The 21,006-nt window shown below is 40.2% G+C and overlaps 1 protein-coding gene across 1 annotated transcript; it reads left to right on the top strand.

The window, feature by feature from the left end:
• Positions 1 to 296: 296 nt before the first annotated feature.
• On the top strand, positions 297 to 8,613 carry tada2b (transcriptional adaptor 2B). The gene has a single exon (XM_043698436.1). The coding sequence runs from the start codon at positions 489 to 491 to the stop codon at positions 1,884 to 1,886; it is 1,398 nt and encodes a 465-aa protein (XP_043554371.1). The 5' UTR covers positions 297 to 488; the 3' UTR covers positions 1,887 to 8,613.
• The last annotated feature ends 12,393 nt before the right edge of the window (positions 8,614 to 21,006 follow it).

Here is a 21,006-nt window from a genome sequence, read left to right as displayed (position 1 = left end):
CAGGTGCTCCACTGTCTTCCCTCCTAGCCTTCCCTTCCAATCAAGTTTGGCCATCTCCCTCATATCTTTGCAGTTACCTTTACCCATTACATTTGATTCTACCTTCCCCTCTCAAACTGCAGAATTAATTGTATCATATTATGGTCCCAACTTCACATTAAGCTCCCTAATAAGGTTGAAAAGGTTACTTGAAACAGCAAGTGACAAGTTTATTGGGGGAATAAGACCAGAAGTGACAACAATTGGGTTGACAAAGGGGGGGGGGTCTAACGTTCTGTATAAATTTGTGCACTTATATATGTAGGAATTTTGAAAGCAAAAGTTTAACTCATGTATGTCCACACAGGGTCGTTAAAACAACTACAGCAACACTTAGGAGCTTTGACAAAACAAGATTCCTCCCAACTCTGTGCAGAGTGACAGTCCATTAATTGAATACCCTCCCCCAGTGCTCCTTCCCAGCGCCTCCAGGTGGCGCTAACTGGCGCATGCTCGAACAGTCAGCGAAAGCCGGGTGGGCCGGCAGGCGGGCGGGCGAGAGCGCGCAGGCTCGTCGCACAATGGCGGAGCTGGGTAAGAAGTACTGCGTCTACTGCCTGGCTGACGTGACGAGCCTGCGGCTCCGCTGCACCGAGTGCCAGGACATCGAAATGTGCCCCGAGTGCTTCTCGGCCGGCGCCGAGATCGGGCAGCACCGTCGCTGGCACGGCTACCAGCTGGTGGACGGCGGGCGGTTCACGCTGTGGGGAGCCGAGGCGGAGGGGGGCTGGACGAGCCGGGAGGAACAGCTGCTGCTCGATGCCATCGAGCAGTACGGCTTCGGCAACTGGGAGGACATGGCCGCGCATGTGGGCGGGCGCGCTCCGCCGGAAGTGATGGAGCACTACGTCAGCATGTATATCCATGGCAACCTGGGCAGAGCGTGCATCCCGGATTCCATCCCGAACCGCGTGACTGACCACACGTGCCCGGGGGGTGGGCCCCTCTCGCCGAGTTTAACGGCTCCCCTGCCGCCGCTCGACATCACTGTGGCCGAGCAGCAACAGCTCGGTTACATGCCGCTGAGGGACGACTACGAGATCGAGTACCTGCAGGACGCCGAGACCCTTATCAGCGGCCTGGCCGTCAACTACGACGACGAGGACGTGGACATCGAGCTGAAGCGGGCCCACGTCGACATGTACGTGCGCAAGCTGCGGGAGCGGCAGCGCCGCAAGAACATGGCCCGCGACTACAGCCTGGTGCCCGCCTTCCTGGGCAAGGAGCGCAAGGACCGGCCGCTCAAGCGCAAGGTGACCAAGGAGGAGAAGGAGCTGCGGGCCAAGCTGCGGCCCATCTGCCAGTTCCTGTCCGCCAAGGAGTTCGACGACTGCTTCGACAACCTGCACAAGGAGCGCGCGCTGCGGGCCAAGATCCGCGAGCTGCAGCGCTACCGCCGCAACGGCATCGCCAAGACCGAGGAGTCGGCCGAGTACGAGGCGGCCCGCCACAAGCGCGAGAAGCGCAAGGAGCTGCGCAACAGCGCCGCCGCCAAGCGCGGCAAGGACGAGGCCGGCAAGGAGGCGGCGGCCGCCGCCGCAGCAGCGGCAGCTGCAGCAGCCGCCGGCGCCGCCGCTGCTGCCGCCGCCGCCGCCGAGCTCAGCTCCATCGAGCACCTGTCCGGCTTCGACCTGCTCTCCGAGCGGGAGAAACTGCTGTGCGGCTCCCTCAACCTGAGCCCCACACGGTACCTGACCGTCAAGACCATCATCATCAAGGACTACCTGCAGAAGAGGCAGGGCATCCCTTCCAAGAGCCGCCTGCCCAGCTACCTCGACAAAGTCTTAAAGAAGAGGATATTGAATTTCTTAACGGAGAGCGGTTGGATTGCTCGGGAAGCTTCTTGATACTTCGCTTGTTTCCCGTCTGGAGGAAAATACGTTTTTTTTTCATGCCACTCTGTCCCAAGAAAGGCAAAGGTGTTCCTCTTTTTGTTAAAAGATAAAGAAAAAAGTTCAAATGATTCGTGTACAACGGTCAGTCAGCCGTGGATAGGAATACAAGGTTTTCATATCACGGAATTTGACAAAATCAAAGCAAACTTGCTCAAGATGCGTTGAAGCAAGCATGCATATTAACCAAGCCTTGTTTTAAGACAGTTGAGCCATTAAAGGAGAACACTGCTGAAGGTCAAGATCAGAGCTACCTGAAAAATGGTGGTTACATCTGGCTGCTACCTTTTGGGGTCACAACCTATAGACTGGCCCTAAATCAATAAACTGTCCTGAGCTTATTCTACTGATAAGCAGAGCAAGGACCTGCTAATCTACAGATTGTTCTGGCCTCTTGGCAAGCTCTAATTCTGGTAGATAGCTAGAAGATGTTTGGAGTAGGAGGAAGGAGTGTAATATTGGATAGTTGTATTTAATGGATTCACTGAAGGACTTCAAATTTTATTGCCTGTTTGTGATCCTGGGGGTTGCATTGTGTAAAACTTGGTCCATGTAAGTTGGTGGCAGGCCCCATTAACTTCTGAAAACAGAAAAGAAAATGATTGTCAAGAGGACAACCCTAAACTTTTTAGTCAAGATCTGAAAATTGTGCAAAACTTAGGCAGTTGTATTTTGAGTTCCTGCACAATTAATTCATTGGAATTCTTGTTATTTTAGTGGGGGTGGTAATGTTGCATCAGGTTCTAGTTTGTAAATTCACTTCACAGCAGTCCTCTGATTTGTTCAAAATGTGGATTTTTGAATGATCTTGTATGCCTCAATGAAAATATTGAGAATCTGGGTCTATATTTCAACAGGGTGTAAAATTAGTGGTCCATGTCACAATGAATCAGTGACACGAGGTTGGCACATTGATCTGTTCAAACATTTACTTTTAAATGTTATTTAAATCTTTTTGTGCTAATCTTACAAATTGCCTTCCAAGAAATATTTGTATACAGTCATTTAAATTATTAAATCAAATACTAATGGCTTATTTTTGCCACTTACTGCTGCTTTAAATTTTGAGCTTAATTTCAAAGAATTTTAACTAGTGAAACCTTTTATTCTTTCTCAGTATCATTCTGCTGTTCTGTATCTTCACACAAGCAGTGTTTTTCCCCTTTTACTATAAAGTGCAAAACCAGTCCCATTCATAGGTTTGTACCAGTTTATTTCTTCAGCTGTACGCTGTATGACGTTAATCCTTTAAGGTTTTTTGCATGAAGTAGCTCCTCATTGCTCTGCTTCTACCAACATCAACCAACTAAAGTCCAGGACCTCCCATGTTGGCAGATGCAATTTTGCATTACACAATGCTGAGTGACAAGGGAGGGAGATGATAAAATATCAAGGAGAAAAAACAGTAGTTACATAAAAAGTAAGCGCTGACGTGTTGAAGTTGGCCGGTCAATCTCCAATTATCCTTGGACCAAAGAAACTACACTTCTCTCCAATGCAAAGATATTTTTGCAAAATGTATTACTCTACAACAAAGACTCTGGGAGTTAGTGAGAACAGATGTTTGGTATGTGTAGCCTTACTGTTGGCAAGTGGTGTGCCATGAGATTGCATTTTTAAAAATTGTGTGTGGAATCAAAATTTTAAGTGGTGGGAGGGAAAACAAATCAAAAGGCAATGCAGAATTTGTGGTTGACCTTTTATGCTAGAAAGCTAAAGTGACCACTGAAAAGATTTAATCACTGGTGGGTTATCAGTTTTTATCATTGTCAAGGATTTTTGAAATTAAGTTCAGTTAATTCTGAAATGTGTGCTGAGGTCTTTTATGGCATCTGGATACAGATGGCACAGTACTTGTTGATCACCAAGTTTTTTTTCAGTTGCTTTTAGTCTGGCCATTCTTAAATTCCTTTCAAGACGTAAAACCAGAAATCTTTTCTTATGAAAGTGGGATAATGTATTGAGCTGCAGAGTTGGCATTTTTTAATAGGGGGCGCGAATCTCAATTACATCCTTTTATTTTCTTGCTTTGGGTATAATTCATTGTTAAGGTATAATGGAACCTCCAAAGGGACTGTTTGTTATGTCAACCAAGTAGGCTGAAAGAGTTGTGCCATTTTTAACTAAACTAGCTAGATCAAAACTACCTGAATTAAATCTGCACCCTTTTGTATTTTACAGGTCAATTTGGGCAACTTTTAACAAGTAACTTTGTAGTTACAGAACTGGCTTGGAATGTTGCAGAGCTGCACCAAAAATTAAATGTGAATAAACATGCATTAAAATGTTACAAGACCACTTGCTAACTGTGCCAGTTTGTTGCAATAGATTTTTGGGAAATAATGGTGCTCCAAGAAAATTTTGAAGGTGCTAATGCTATGAGAGAAAGGATATTCCTAGCTAGAAATTACTGTCTTCCCCCTCCATGAAGAAACTCATTCCTTTCTCAATATTTAGTTTGTGTAACATAATAAATTTCCAGTCATGCTGGACAATTATCTTTTTTTAACAGCACAGAATATACTGACGAAAAATTCCTGACTTTTCATGTGTTGCTGGCCTACTGTAAGTTCACAACCAGAAAGTGTATATATATTTGCAGGTCATCCCTGACTAAATATTATAGATCATGGTGCATAAACCTACTTGTTTGAAGAATCCTCCCAAACGCACGGGTTGAATAAAATGTGAACTATTGCTGTTGGTGAATGATGGTTTGTAATGTGAATAAAACATAGCATCACTAATTTAAATTGTCATATTTAATAATCATATAAAGATGGTCAAATCCAATCATGCTGGTTTAAAACCGTCAAATGCATCATATTTGGAATCCATGAACACAGTTCATCTTGAGTCACTTTAGCTACAGCATCAATGTAAGGATCCTACTCTGATTCTGAAACCAAAAACTGAAATTCATGTTATTTTCCTTTCTGATCATTTAATTGGATATTCTTTTTTTTTACGTGTTAGTTTGCTCACTGATATTTCCCACAATTTAATGACAAAACTACTGTTAAAACGGAATAATATGAATATTTCCAGACTTTTTGAAGGCTTTTTCCCATGAGCAGTCTGCATGCTGAACTCTGATTCATTTGACTTAATAAATACGTATGCATTGCATTTCTGCTAATGTAATCATTCTGATTTTTGAGGGTTCATTCCAATACGTGCATGTCGAAACCAGACTAGTAGCTGGTCTTCCCTCTGTCTGAACATTTAGGCTTCGACATATTGAGGGTAGACTATTTCCTATCTCTTACCAACTTATTAAACCGTGAATTCCCACATTATTTGACTATTCAGCAATTGTTACAAATGAAAACTGCTTCATATCATCTTTTAGCCAAATAACCTGTTTTTGTTCATTGACCATTCTGGTTCGTCTGTCTAAGCACTGTTGCATCTTGACAATACAATTGGAACCACCTTAATCCCATGCATTGAATTATAGGATGAACATTACTGCAGACATTAATTTCATCTGAAAATTGAGACATCCATAATGCATGTACTGGCCTAGATGCAGATTTTAGTGTTGAAAGAATGGAGTCCTCTCTGTGCTGCAATCTGCAACATTCATTAAAAGTGCCTGTTTTATCTACAGTAGTCATTAAACTACATCTGGCACTAAAACTGAGTTAGTAATTTACAAAGAAAAATGAGAATCTGGTGGGGAGAAGAAAAGGCTAAGATGAAGTAGAAATATATTCTGATCCCTGTAAGTGTATTTCTTAGCATTGGAAAAATAAGCAAAGGCTGCAATTATGTTACATGGCGAGAGCCAACTTGGGAATTAATGCACTGTTTAGCTGACTATTCATTGAAACCAGATCGTATGCTATTTTATTACTTATTTTTGATTTTACAATTTATATTGTTTTTGAAACAATTGAATATTCACAAAGTAGTTTTTGGACCAAGCTGCTGCCGTAATCTCTCAAGTGAAGTTCATTCAGTGTAGAACTAAGTCAGTCCAGCCAAAATGTTGCTGTTGAATTATTGCTCCCTGAATTTCCTGATCTCATTGAGTGGTAGATGTGTTGTACTACATTTGACTTTAGTGTTCACAGAGGGGAAAATTGACCATGCATCCTTTTTTCCTTCGTATGTGAACTCTTGGTGGGAAGAGTGTGTTGATGTCAGCTACAATCGTGACTGTATTGAACCAGTAATTTCTTCTATCAAGCAACCGGCTAATGCCATGTAGACACTGAAAGTATGGCCTTTTTAGTGAGTTGTCATGACCAATGGTAGACCTTCATAGCAATGGGTCAAGACCATCTGAGGCAAGAGAAGCACTTAAGAGTAGAAGTATGTCACTTAGTGGACCAGTGGATACAATGACTCATTGTGTAGATTAGAGGTAGAAGGCCTGTTTTTTTTTTAAAAAAAGTCATAAGTCCTGTCTTTCATGGGTTGTAATCAGCTTTTGGGATTAAAAATTTTGCTCTTTAAATTTTAGCATATTCATCCAATTCCTGCTTCTGAGAGCACTGCAATATGATGTAGACTTAGCAAGAATTTGTTAAACTGAGATTGAAAGACTGGTGAAAATACAGTAGAAATGTGAGCTTGCAATTAAGGCACTTTGTGACAATAGAGATTTGCACCATATTGTGCCAGATCTGAGTGTTTTATAGGTAGTTGGAAACTGTTCTACTTACTATACTAAAATTTCTCACCTTGATGGCTATTTATAAAGTTTGCCAGCAATCCTTGGTTTAAGAATTTGAGGTGGGGGATACAGGTTGATGCATCTATTAGTAGTCAGCATTTAGCATTTTTTGGTACAGTAAATTTCGAATGGAAAATCTGTGTGCTTTATGCAATTCTGAAGTAAGCTAAAGCTTCAATATTCATAGTTTTACTGAAATATTGAATATTTGCACTGTTTTCGGCACATCTTGGGTGCCATTGCTAATGTGAAGTAATTTATTAACTGGTGATATGTTTGAAATTTTTAGTTTGTGGAAGACAGTGTCTTTTTTTTCTTTGAACTCTATCTCAAACTAAGTGTTAATTGGTATGAATTGTGAAATAATTACCTTTTTTTTATGGATAAGGAGTTCTTCCCTGATAAGAGAACCTACATATGATGCCAGGTTTATTTAAAATTGTAATATACTTCAGAAAAGGAGGATTAAATAAAGCTGTGGTATTCATGCACAGGGGATAATTTAAAATATATACTTAATTAATTAGAATATTGGTTCTAATTTTTTTTGTCAGTGAAGCTCAAGCCACTAAGTTGGCCTTTTGCATTGTAACTTGTATTCTATGCTGCTTGCTTTTATTTTATTTCTGACTGCCTGGAATGGGTGATGAGTAATAAAACATAGCTATGTAGAAGCACAGCTTTAAATGTGATATGCACGTGCATAGGATTTCATAGAAGGGCAGTGACTCATCTTTGGATAGTTTGTCTGTAAATACGTGTATTAATTATAGGAGTGGTTATGTGCTTGTCTGCTGCATCTGCTCTTAGCAACTTCACGGGTTTGTTGCCGACAAATGTTCATTGTATTTGTGGCAAGTGATACCTTGCCAGTTTGTATTCGGGATTTGTTGGTATGTAGAATTGATTTGTAATGTTACAAGCTAACCCACCATAAATGATGCAATCAGGCTGGGAAAAGGAATGCTTTCATAATTTTTTTTATACCATCATTTTGCAGAGGGGCCAAGCTGGATCACTTAGTCAAACTATAGTTATTGGACAGCACCTTCAACTTTCTGACCATTTTTCTATTTCTCTATTTTGTCTAACCTTCTGGTACCTAAGCTGCTTATTGGTTTAAGTTGTTTTGAGAATTCATGAGAATCAAATTTAATTGCTTTCTTAGGAAAATCAGTATCCTGTGTGCAGCTCAAAGATAATATAGTTTCTTCACCACTCTAGGTTTTATGAATTTTTAACTTTTTTCACGTATTCATCTTTTTAAGAGGAAACTAAATTTCATATCTCCGCCTTTAGTATTCAACCCTAACCAATTTTTGCAGCAGTAAAGTAGCAATTAATAAGACTTTAAGGTGCACAGTTCTTCATTATTCTCAATCTTTGTTTGGATTAATTCTCATAAATGTTAATTTAAATGGGTTATTGTGACCCTTTGCAGAATAGTGATCATAAATCTTAGCTTTATCTTCACAAAGAACAGAAAAATATTAGCTGTCTCATTAAGAAAATTTGGAGGAAGTGAAGGTGTATTTTTTATTCTTAAGTCCTTTTTTTATTTCTGTGGAAAGCACCTTTCAAAATACATTACCACGTTTGTCATGTGCTTAGAAAATGTAGATTATTTTTGTAAATTTTTATTTTTGTTTTTAAACATGCAAGAGATGCACAAAGAATTGCAGAACTTTTTTTTGCGTGTTTTACTTTTGGTGCATTGAGTTTTTAATATTGTGCAGAAGTGGAACTTGGAATAGTTGGTATGAAATTAATACCTGCTTTTTACAGCCTTGCTCTGAATGTGTACATATGTCTTTTGAACTGAATGTAGTCCATTCGAGAGCATATTGAAAACAGGAACTGTGCCAAGCAAGACACTATAAAGTTTATTAGGTGTTCTACGTTTATCAGTGCTTTTTTTTTTGACTGTTGCTTCTTGAGAATAATTGCTGTTTACTTTGTCCATGGCTGTATTAAAATTGCATGTTACAATGAATGTGATCATAAGTTGCTTGCATCTGTGTTTTTCCAAAAAAGTGGTGTCCTAGTAGGACCTCAACAGTGACCCCTATAGTTCTGATTATCACAAATGCTCTTAGTATTCTGTTACCATTTGACTCTATAGGACATTCCTAGCTACCTGGTTTCACCATTCTTAATATATGGGTGATCCTACAAGGCTCATGTCTATTGTCCATCTCTAGTTTGCTTTTGGGTAGTTTGTGGCAGCCACTACTATGAACCACAGGAGTACATACAGTGATGGTACACTCAATGTTGGATAGGTTGTTTTTAATGTTTTAGTGTATTCAGGCTTTGTACCTTTTTTAATGTAGAGTTTTTGTTGAGAAGATCTAGGGGATGTGGTGGTGTAGTAGTAATGTTGCTAGACTAGTGATAACTAATCTTAACCTGATGTTCTGGTGGTACGGGTTCAAATTAAAAGTTAGTCGAATAGCTGATTTTGTTTTAATGAACCAGATGGGTTTTTACTGTGCTGTGGTTTGGAAATAGCCAGAGCCATTCGGTTTGAGGGCAGTTACAGGTAAGCAACAAATGGTGGCCCATGTACCACAAATGATTCTTTTGAAATCGGTAGCTTCTCATTAGTGACCCCCACTTTTTTTTTTCTAACGATAGCTATAAACACATATGCAGGTTCTCAACTGTCTTCAGCAACTATATACAAAACTTAAACTACAGAAATTGTGTTAGCTTCATTTCTATTCATTCATGGCCAGCATTTATTGCCTATCCCTAATTGCCCAGAGGGCAGTTAGAGTCAACTGCATTGCTAAGGGCCTGGAGTCACATATAGGCTAAGAACAGCAGTTTCCTTCTATAAAGGATATCTGTGAGCCAGATGGGTCTTTCTGACAATCGACAATGGATTCGTGGTCATCACTAGATTCTTTAATTCCATATATTTTTACTGAATTCAAATTCTACCATCTGCCGTGGCAGGATTCAAACCTTGAATCAAAGAACATTACCAGGGTCTCTGGATTAACAGTTCCAGTGATAATACCACAAGGCTGTCGCCTCCCCATATAATCTAATGTGATTTGCATTTTCCTTTTGAATTGGTTTGATTTTCTAACCATCTGTCTAATTTTGTATAATTCCCATTTGTAGAAGAACTAGATTGTTTCTGTGATAGTGGATGGTGCTCTTAATTAAAAATCGTGAGTATCAAGTCCAACAAGAAATTATTTATTTAGTGGTCTAATTTGATACTATGGTTTTCAAATAACTTCTGAGTTGTTAAAACATTATTTCGTCAGCCTTAAAATTTTAAACTACCCTTAATTGTTTCTCAGTTTTTTTGCACTTTTATTGTTGCAGTTTATTGTTACTCCCTTGAGCTGCAAGTTAGCACCAATCAATGAGATATGGCTGATGTGCGGCTTGACTCCATAGACAGTAATTGCCATTGGCCCATAATCTCTCAATGCCTTTTTGCTTAACAAAATTTATCTATCTTCTGATTTAAATCAAACAACTGATCTAGCATCAATTGCCATTTGTGGAAGAGTTCCAAATTTCTGCCACCATTTGTGTAAAGAAGTGCTTCCCAGCACCACTCCTGAACAATCTGGCCTGAATTAAAGTCATTGAGATGAACAGCATGAAACAAGCATTTTGGTCCAAATTGTCCATGCTGACCAGATATCTTCAATGAAGGCCCAGCATTTGGCCCCTATCCCCCTCAACCCTTCCTATTCATGTCCCCATCCAGATGCCTTTCAAATGTTGTAATTGTACCAGCCTCCTCCACTTCCTCCGGTAGCTCATTTCATCCACTTGCCACCCTCTACGTGGAAAAAAAAGTTGCCCCTTAGATCCCTTTTATATTTTTCACCTCTTGCTTTAAATCTATGCCCTCTAGTTTTGGACTACCCTACCCTGGGGGAAAAAGACATTAATTATTCATCCTACCCATGCCCCTCATGGTTTTATAAACTTGAGTAAGATCACCCCTCAAGCCTCTGAAGCTCCAGGGAAATTAGCCCCAGTCTATTCAGCCTCTCCCTATAGCTCCAACTGTCCAACCCTAGCAACATTTTTAAGTCTTTTCTGAACCCTTTCAAGTTTCACCACCTCTCCTACAGCAGGGAGACCAGAATTGAATGCAATGTTCTATGCAGCCACAAAATGAGCTCCAAACTCCTATATTCAATGCACTAACCAACACAGGTAAGCATACCAAATACCACCAGTTCTACCCTGTCTACCTGGAGCTCCCCTTTTTTAAGGAATTATGAACCTGCACTCTGTGGCAACACTCCTTACTTGGACTTTACCATTTGCCCTACCAAAATGCAGCATTTCACATTTATCTAAATTAACTCCATCTGCCAATACTTGGCCCATTTGATCAAGGTGCTGTTGTACACTGAAGTAATCCTTTTGGCTGTCCACTATACCATCAATTTTAGTGTAATCTGCAAACTTTATAATTATATCTCCTAACTTCACATCAGAATCTTTTATATAAATGACAAAAAGCAGTGGGCCATCACTGATCCTTGCAGAGCACACTGATCACAAGCCTCCAGTCTGAAAAGCAACACTCCATCACCCCCTCTCTTTCCTTCAAGCCAATTGTTTTCAAATGGCTAGTTCTCCTTGGATTGCATGTGATTTAATCTTGCTAACCAGGCTACCATCTGGAACCTTGTCAAACATCTTGCTGAAGTTCATATAGACCATGTCTATTGCTCTGCCTTCATCAATCATTTTCATTACTACTTCAAAGAACTGTCAAGTTAGTGAGACTTTATTTCCCATGCACAAAGCCAAGTTGACTATCTCTGATCAGTCCTTGCCTTTCTAAATCCATGTAAATCCAATTCCTGAGAATCTCGTTCAATAACTTGCCTAGCACTTATGTCAGATTCACTGGTCTATAGTTCCCTCCCTCTTCCTTACCATGTTTCTTAAATAATGGCATCACATTTGCCAACCTCCAGTCTTCCAGCACATCACCTTGGCATGGTGCCCAGTAATCACCTGGCTAGCTTCTCACAGTTCGAGGATACACCTGATCAGATCCTGGAGTTTTATCCATCTTCATGCACTTTAAGATGTTAGCACCACCACCTCTGTGATATGGACACTTTTCAACATATTATTTCCCCAAGTTCTCTAGCTTCCATATCCCTCTCCAGAGGGATGGAAAATCAGTATTTTACCTATTTGTGTGATTGCACATATAGGCAGCCTTGCTGGTCTTTGAGGGACCCTTTACTCTCTAGTTATCCTTTTGTCCTTAATGTATCTGTAAAATCCCTTTGGATTCTCCTTAACCCTATTTACCAAAGCTATCTCATGTCTCCTTTTTGCCCTCCTGATTTCCACCTTCCGTGTACTCTTCCTTTCTATACTCTTCTAGGGATTCACTCTGTCTGCTGTCTATACCTGATACATGCTGCTTTTTTTTTTCTTTGACCAGAAGCTCAATTTCTCTAGTCATTTCCTTCACCCTAAGAGGAACATACGGTCTCTGGACTTTACCCTCAGTTTTGAAGCCTTCCTGTTTTCCAGCTATCCCTTACCTGTGGTTAGCTGCTCCCAATCACTTTTTTGAAAGTTCTTGCCTAATAGTGTCAAATTGCCCTTCCTCCAATTTAGAACTTTTTAGATCAGGCCTATCCTTTTCTGTCACTATCTTAAAACAAGTAGAATTATGATATTTCTCATCCTATCAGAAATAGGATAAAGAAACTGTCATTTCCTCTTGATGTCTTTGACTTTGATCAGATTATCCTTTAGTCTTCTAAACTCCAGAGAAAACAGGCTTAAATTGGATAATCTCTCTTCAAACCTGAAATACCGGTATAATTTTTATAAACCTAAGGTTCTGAGGACACATTTCAATTGTAAACCAGTAGCTTGGTACCATTCCATAGAGTTTATGCAGCATGGGAAAAGGCCCTTTGGCGAATAGTGCCGATGCTTGATATCAAGCATCTATTCAGATTTCATTTTCCAGCACTTGGTCTGTACGCTTGAATGCTATGGCATTTCAGGTTATCATCTAAATACTAAAGTATCTGGAGAGTTCCTGTCCTTACCACACTCTAACTAGTGAGTTCCAGATACCCTTCACTCTAGGGGAAAAGACTTTACTCAGCCTTTAAACAATTTGCTCCTTGCTTTTAAAACTCTTGCCTGGCTATTTTCTCCTAAGGGGCAAGGTTTTTCTCCCTCTAGCTTGTCTATGCACCTTTTACCCTAGTCTTTCCTGATCTAAGGAAAATAACCCCAGCCTAGCAAGTCTGTTTGCTAAATCAGTCCAGCCCACTGGTCCGTTTGCATTATCTTGTAGTCTTTCCTCTTTGCAAACATGAAAATTGGTGTGGTAAATAGTGAACTTGCTGACATGTCCTGCATTCATGTCAAGATCACTAGTGTACATTACAAACAGGAACGGACCCTGTACTGAATCCTGCCAATGGACACAGGCTTCCAGTCCCACAAATATCCTTCGACCATCGCATTCTGCTCTCTAATGCAAACTTTGAATTGATTCTGCCAAATTGCTCTGGATTCCATGAGCTCTTGGCTTCGTATTCAATATGCCACACGAGACCATCTTACTGGGATCCATGCAGATTGTCAACTACACTACCCTCATAGCAGACACCTCAAAATTCAATCAAATTTATTGGATTCCTCCTGACAAACTGACCAACCTTGATTAATCCTCTCCCACCCCCACAGAGATTAATTCTGTCCCTCCGATATTTGCTTTTCCCCAATAGTTTCCATATCCCTGAGACTCATTGGCTGCAGTTTCATTGTTAACCCTCACTACCCTTCTTGACTATTGTATTACAGTTGCTGTCCTGCAGTTCACTGGTAACTATCCTATAGTCAGAGGGGATTTGAAAATTCATGTCAGAACCTTTGAAATCTCCTCTCGTGTCTCCCTCAGCAGCATGGGATGCATTTCATCTGAATCCCAATTTATGGACTATATTCAATGCTAACTGGTTTGTGTATATCTTCTGCAAACCCCACCACCACCAGCAATTAAAGTACTCTTTAAAACTTTAGCAATACCTTCTGGCTCCACATACCTTAGTCCTTAATGGGCCATACTCTTCAGCCCTGTAGCTTTCAGAATTTAATATGGAGTTCAATAGTTTGAGTCTCAACATTACCTTCTATGTCGTTTTACTGAACCCATATCCTGTCTTGACATGGACTGCCCTTGGATTTTTCGTAATGTTCCCTCTTTGCTCTCTCAAATTGTTTAATTATCTCCCTGCATTGGTTATATTTTTAGTATCTACTATTTCAAACCCCTGTCTGGTATTAACTTTTTTTATCCAATTCTGTACAGCCCTCAAAAGCCAGGGTTCTCTACTTTGTTAGCCCCACTCTTCAGCTTTTGGAAACATGTTGGCCTTGTACTATTATTATTTTTAAATGTTAGCTCTCTGGACTTTCCTACAAGTGGCAGCTCCCAACCTCTTTGGCTATATCCTGTTTTAGATTAAAAATCAATCCCACCCAATGTCAAATCAGGTACGATCTGTTGTATCTGGACAGGTCCCATCTTTCCCAGAAATTGAGCCAGTAATCCAGGAATCTAATCCTCCTTGCCTGTTCTCACATTCAACAATATTTTATTATTTTTCATATCATGAAATTGGAATGGTCCTAGGTGTTCCTCCCAGCAAAAACAAATACCTTTTTTCTATCTGGTATCGCATTTTTATTCATTCATGGGATGTGAATATCTCTGGTAGGCGAAGATTTGTTGCCTGTTCCTAGTTGCCATTGAAAAGGTGGTGATGAGCTGCAGTCCACATGCTGTGGGTTGACCAACTAATGCCATTAGAGAGGGAATTCCAGGATTTTGACCTAGCAACAGTGAAGGAACAGCGATGGTAAGTGGCTTGGAGAGAAACTTGAACGTGGATGTGTTCCCATATATCTGTTGCCCTTGTCCTTCTGGATGGAAATGGTCATTGGTTTGGAAGGTACTGTCTGAGGAATTTTGAACGTCTGCAGTGCAACTTGTAGACAGCAAGATAGTGGTTGCAGGAGTGGACGTTGTGCCAGTCATGTGGGTTGCTTTATCCTGGATGGTGTCAAGCTGCTTGTTGTTGTGACTGCATTCCATCACACTCCTGACTTGTGCCTTGTAAGTGGTGGATAGGCTTTGGGGAATCAGGTGAGTTACTTGCCACAGTATACCTAGCCACTGTTTGTGACATGTCCAGTTGCATTTCTGGTTCATGGTAACCCCAAGATGTTGATAGTAGGGTATTCTGTGATGGTAATGTTATTGAATATCAGGGGGCAGTAGTTAGTGTCCCTTATTGATGATGATCAAAGCCTGGCATTTGTATAGTGTGACTTTTTTTGCTTGTCAGCCCAAGCTTGAATGTTGTTCAGATCTTGTATTTGAACATTTGACTGCTACAGTATCTGAGGACACAGGAATGGTGCTGAACACTTGTGCAATCATTGTCAAACACTTCTGACCTTTATGATGGAGGGAAGGTCCTGTTGAAACAGCTGACGATGGTTGGGCCTAGGATATTACCCCGAGGAATTCCTGAAGAGATGTCCTGGAACTGAGATGACTGACCTCCAACAACCACAACCATCTTCCTATGTGCCAGATATGATTCCAACCAGTGTCTGATTTACCCCAAAACCTATTTTTGCCAGGGTCCTTGATGTTAAGGGCTGTCACACTCATCGCCTCTTGAATTCAGCTCTTTTGTCCATCCAAGGCTGTAATGAGGTTATGAGCTGAGTGGCACTGGTGGAAACTAAACTGTTGTCACTAAGCAGGTTGTTGCTGAGCAGCTGCTGGGGTAGTAACACATTCTATCACTTTGCTCATGACAGACAGTAGACTGCTGGGGTAGTAATTGGCTGGGTTAAATTTGTCCTGTTTTATTTGTGCAGGATATACCTGTGTAACTTCCCACATTCGGGTAGATGGCAGTGTTGTAACTGTATACCACTGCACTGACACATCTACTGGGTCTGTCCTGATGGTTGGATGGGGATGATGATGATATAAGCTTTGTAATTCTCTCCCCTAACCTTTCTGCCTTTTCTTAAAAAAAACTCCATAAAATCTACTGTTTCGACCATCACTCTTAAAGTCATCTTGCATGATTCAATGTCAAATGTGATTTCATCAATGGCATTTTAAGATGTTTAAGATACAAACGTACAAAATAGGAACAGAAGTAGATCATTTGGAGCCTCCAGTCTGTTCCACCATTCAATATTTTCATGGCAAATGTTTTCAATTCCAATTTCTAAATCAATCTTGATAATCTGAGATTCCCTTGAGTAAGTTTCTACCTGTCCTAAAGTAGTCAATGACTCTGCTTATTTCGCTTTGAGGCAGTGTTTTCTCTTTTTTTTTTAAAAAAAAGTCTCCTTACCTCATGTCTAATTTTAAGTCTGTGTCCCTAGTTCTGAACTCTCGAGGAAACCTTTTTTCCACATCCACAGTCAAGACCTTTTTAGGATCTTTCACTTTAACCAAGTCACCCTTACTTATGAACTCAAATGATCAACCTTTCCTCAACAGAAACTATTCATTCCAGGTATAAATCTTGTTAGCCATCTCTGAACTGCCGCCAATGCACTTAATAATTTCTTAACTAAAGAGCCCAAAATGATGCACAGCATTTAAGATGTTGGTTGCATATGTACTGTCTGAAGCACGATGTCCCTTTTTTTTTTTAGTTAATTTTTCAAAGAATAGCATCCTATTAACCATGTTGAATACATTGTACCTGCACATGAATATTATGACTCATACTAGAACACTTCGCTCCCTCTGCACCTCAATTTTGCAATTATTTGCTGTTTAATGAATGTTTTTATTTTCCACTTTTCTTCATACTGTCTGTATCCATATAGTCATTGTCTGTATCCATTCTTTACTAGTACTTTTCAACCTGTCTTCCGCAGATTTAGCTACCATGTTTTCATCCCTCCCATCCAAGCATTCTATTTGTCATAGGCAAAATCCCATTTTATGCTAATGTTATCTGTTGCCAGCAATTTTCCATCCATACTAAATGTTATCACGTTTACCATGTGTTTTATTTTCCACAATAACCCTTTTTATGGTACATTATCAAATACATTCTCAAATTCAAATAAAGCCGGCTATTTTTTAATCAACATATTCAGTGATGTTATTACATGCTTTTGGAGCAGTTGGAACTTGAACCTAGGTCTCCTGACCTAGAGTACAGATACTACCTCTGCACTATAAGAGACCTTCCACATTACTCCTTCAAACAAGTCTAATAAATTAAACATTATTTACCTTTCACGGAACCATGCTGACTCTTCCCAAACAACTGAGTTTGCCTGTGTGCTTAGCCAAGACCCCTCTCGTTTTATGAATTCTAACTTGCCCCATGACAAATGTCAAGATAGCTTTCCTACTATACTTGCATGTTTGTCTCATTTCATCTTTTGAAAATTTTTTTTTGCTAATTTGGGGCCTTTCGTAAATCCACAAAATCTTGAACTGTCTAACTCATTTAATCCTTGTTTTAAGACTAGGATGAAGCCCGTCAGCATCTGTCAAAACTTTGTCATACCACAGCTCCATTGATTTGCTTATTACTGCTTACCCATTAATTTGTAATTTAATTAAAGTTACCCTCTCCCTTAAAACCTTTGATTTAGTTATTATGTAATGATTTTTTGAAGACAGAAGCAAAACATTCTCTGTAAAGGACTAAAACTCACTTTACTTACTAGTTTCCTTTCTGTAGAAACTTTTTCCTATTAATGTGTTACATTTCCAGCTGGCTTCCTCTAATTCTGTCTTGCTGATTTAATCTTTAGTTAACCTCTTTTCTCTCTCTCTCTCTCTCTTCTGACCAGTCGTCATATTTGCCACTCCTGTAGTTACTTTTAATCTGAATGTCAATGTGGATTTGTTGGGCTGAATGGCCCGTTTCCACACTGTAGAGATTCTATTGTTCTATAACCTGCTTCCCAGTCAGTTTCTTAGTTGCAGAACTTGTTGCTCTACCTTTTAAATTATTCTATGAACTCCTCATCAAGGCTGCTACTAAAAGTCTTAAATTTTCCAGTTTGCTTTAAAAAAAAAGACACTCCACTCCCCATATCACAAGCACTCTGTTATTGAATTTTAAAAATCAACCTGTTCAGAAGCTTTGACATTCTGGAGCAGATGGGACTTGAACCCAGGCCTTCTGGCCCAGAAGTAGACACTACTACTGTGCCACAAAAGTGCAAATGTTTCTTTTTTTAAACCTTACATTATTGTTACTGTTAGGGGGACTGTAGACTACTCCAGTTTGGGATTTATTTATTTCCCCTCCTGTCCACCCAAAATTATCATGCATCCTGATCACAACTTAATTGCATAAATGTCATCCTTTTAAATAATCATGCCACACCTTCACTTTCACCTAGTTTCCTATTCCTCATGAATATTAAGGACTTAATCCTTGCATCCTGTAGCCTTGTCACCATAATGGCCATTGGATCTTATTTATCCACTTCAATGTGCATTAAGTGCTAACAATACATACAACCGCCTGTTGAGTGAGTATAAGGGGAACTTAATTTTATAAATATGAACCTTGGAAAACATTATAGTACATCTTTCAGCAAGGTTTCTGGCAACATAATTTGTCTTCCACAAAGGCTTCTGTCGTCTTCATTTCAAGGGAAATTGTTTTGTTTCTGTGCCACTTGGTCACTGATCATTGGGTCTTTGGATAAAAGACATCGACTCAGCATTTTCAACATAAGCAGATGGCTGCAGACTTCATAAATAGTTGAGGAGAAGCTATTGGAAATGACCAGCTTGCTCAATGGCATGTATTGTATTAAATTGTTTCCTATAGAAATTCACAAGCCAAATAGTCATGATGAACCGGAGAAGGAAAGAAATCTAATAGGACCTGCTGTTTTTTTTTTGGTACAGTGCAGTGCTCCTATTGTGCTCATAAACTAATACTCCTCCAGAGGGAGATGCTATATAAGGATTACCAGGTGACATAGCTCTCATTTATTCCACATGGGGAGTAGTGTTGTTAACTAGCTTGTTTCTGCTGCTTCAAAGTCTGAAATTTTAAACTTCCAACAAGTTTAATAACTACGTCATATTCATACTTTCATTATGAAGTACCTCAGGAATTAGTTGTACTTAAGCTGAGGACTTTTTAAAAAAAAAGCTTACTACTGACAAGTTATGCCACAAGGTTTAAAATCTGAAATCTAGTAGACTAAACTCCATTTACCTGAAACTTTAACTCTAGCAGCTTTCTGCCCAACTTGATTATTTTTGGCATTGTGTTTAGATTTCTAAGACAAAACAGACAGTGACGGTTGTAATAGTAATTTCTAATCTGGTAAATTAAGTGAATATACGTGGATGACATTACTTTATACATAGTTACTTTTATATTGCTCACCTGGCAGTGCCTTGTAAAAGGAGCAACGGTCGCTCAATGGTTAGCACTGCTGCCTCACAGCACCAGGCACCCAGGTTTGATTCCAGCCTTGGGTGACTGTGTAGAGTTTGCACATTCTCCCCATGTCGACATGGGTTTCCTCAGGATGCTGCAGTTTCCTCCCATAGTCCAAAGATGTGCAGATCAGGTGAATTAGCCATTCTAAATTGCCTATAGTGTTAGGTGCATTAGTTAGAGGGAAATGGGTCTGGGTGGGTTACTCTTTGGAGAGTCAGTGTAGACTTGATGGGCCAAATAGTCTGTTTCCACACTGTAGGTAATCTGATTTAATCTAAAATGGCTTGCTTTCCATTGGCCCATTTATCTGAGTAGGAGGAAGATTTGGATCAGTTACTAGCCCAGTCAAACCAAAGCCGTATGGGCAATTATCCAGCTGAGGATCTCTAAATTAATTTCATAGGCAGGAGCAGACATAACCCTTCCAGCCCACAAGCTTGGCCAAAGTGAGATCCTGTATATATCTATGTCCAGGCCAGCTGCTGAACACCTGCAGTACTGATAGTGGATGTGACTCCTGACATGTTAAAGTACAAAACTACTGGAGACAAATGAAAGCCTCTTACTGGTTAAAGACTCATCATCCAATATTATTAAAGTTAATAATGTCAGATGGGCTATCTGCCATTGGTTGATCAATCTTCTTAGACTCTAGCTGTTTGGCAAGGTGTTTTTTGTTTTGTGAAGGAGTCGATTGTACAGCGTGGAAACATATCTTTCTGCCCAACTCATCTCTGCTGACCAGATATCCTAAATTAATCTGGTCCCATTTACCAGCACCTGGTCCATATCCCTTTAAACCCTTCCTATTCATATACCCACCCAGATGCCTTTTAAATGTTGCAATTGTAGTGGTCTCCACCAGCTCATTCCATACACACACCATCCTCTGCGTGAAAATGTTGCCTCTTAGGTTTAGGGTGAGGGGGAAAACATAAAAAGGACCTATGCCCTCTAGTTCTCAATTTGCTCACCCCAGTGAAAAGACTATTTATCCTATCCATACCCCTCATGTTTTATAAACCTCTAATGGTCACCCCTCAGCTTCTGACACTCCAGAGAAAACAGCTCCAGCCTATTCAGCCTCTCCTACTAGCTCAAATCCTCCAACCCTGGCAACATCCTTGTAAATCTTTTATGAACCCTTTCAAGTTTCACAACATCCTTCTGAAAGGAAGGAGACCAGAACTGCGCGCACTATTCCAAAACGTAGCCGAACCAACATATTGTACAGCCACATGACCTCCCAACTCCTCTACTCAATACTGAGCAATAATGGAAATCATACTAAATGCTGCCTTCTATCTGCAACTCTACTTTCAAGGAGGTATGAACCTGCACTCCAAGGTCTTCGTTCAGCAACACTCCCTAGGACCTTACCATTAAGTGTCCTAGCCAACCTCCAGTCTTCCAGAACCTCACCTGTGACTATCAACGATACAAATATCTCAGCAATTGCTTCCCACAGAGTTCTAGGGTGCATCTAATCAGGATCTATCTTTACGTGTATCAAGACATCCACCACTTCTTCCTCAGTGATATGGACATTTTTCAAAATGTCACCATCTATTTCCCCACATTCTATATTTTCCATGTCCTTCTCCACAGTAAACACTGATGCAAGATATTCATTTATTATCTCCCCAACTTCCTGCGGCTCCACACAAAGGTCACCTTGCTGATCACTGAGGGGCCCTATTCCCTCCCTGGATATCCTTTTGTCCTTAAATGTATTTAGAAAATCTTTGGATTCTCCTTAACCCTATTTTCCAAAGTTCTCACATTACCTTTTTACCCTCCTGATTTCCCTCCCTACTGCCTTTATACTCTAAGGATTCACTTTATATATCCAGTTTGTACCTGACATCCTTCCCTCATT

This window comes from Chiloscyllium plagiosum, chromosome 1 (assembly GCF_004010195.1).
Source record: "Chiloscyllium plagiosum isolate BGI_BamShark_2017 chromosome 1, ASM401019v2, whole genome shotgun sequence".
In the NCBI taxonomy this organism is placed as follows: Eukaryota; Metazoa; Chordata; class Chondrichthyes; order Orectolobiformes; family Hemiscylliidae; genus Chiloscyllium; species Chiloscyllium plagiosum.
Note: the sequence above shows the minus strand (reverse complement) of the source record. Positions and strands in the feature narration are given on the sequence as shown.

Excerpts from the sequence above, each read along its gene's own strand:
- tada2b (XM_043698436.1), top strand. The coding sequence starts at position 489 with ATGCTCGAACAGTCAGCGAAAGCCGGGTGGGCCGGCAGGCGGGCGGGC.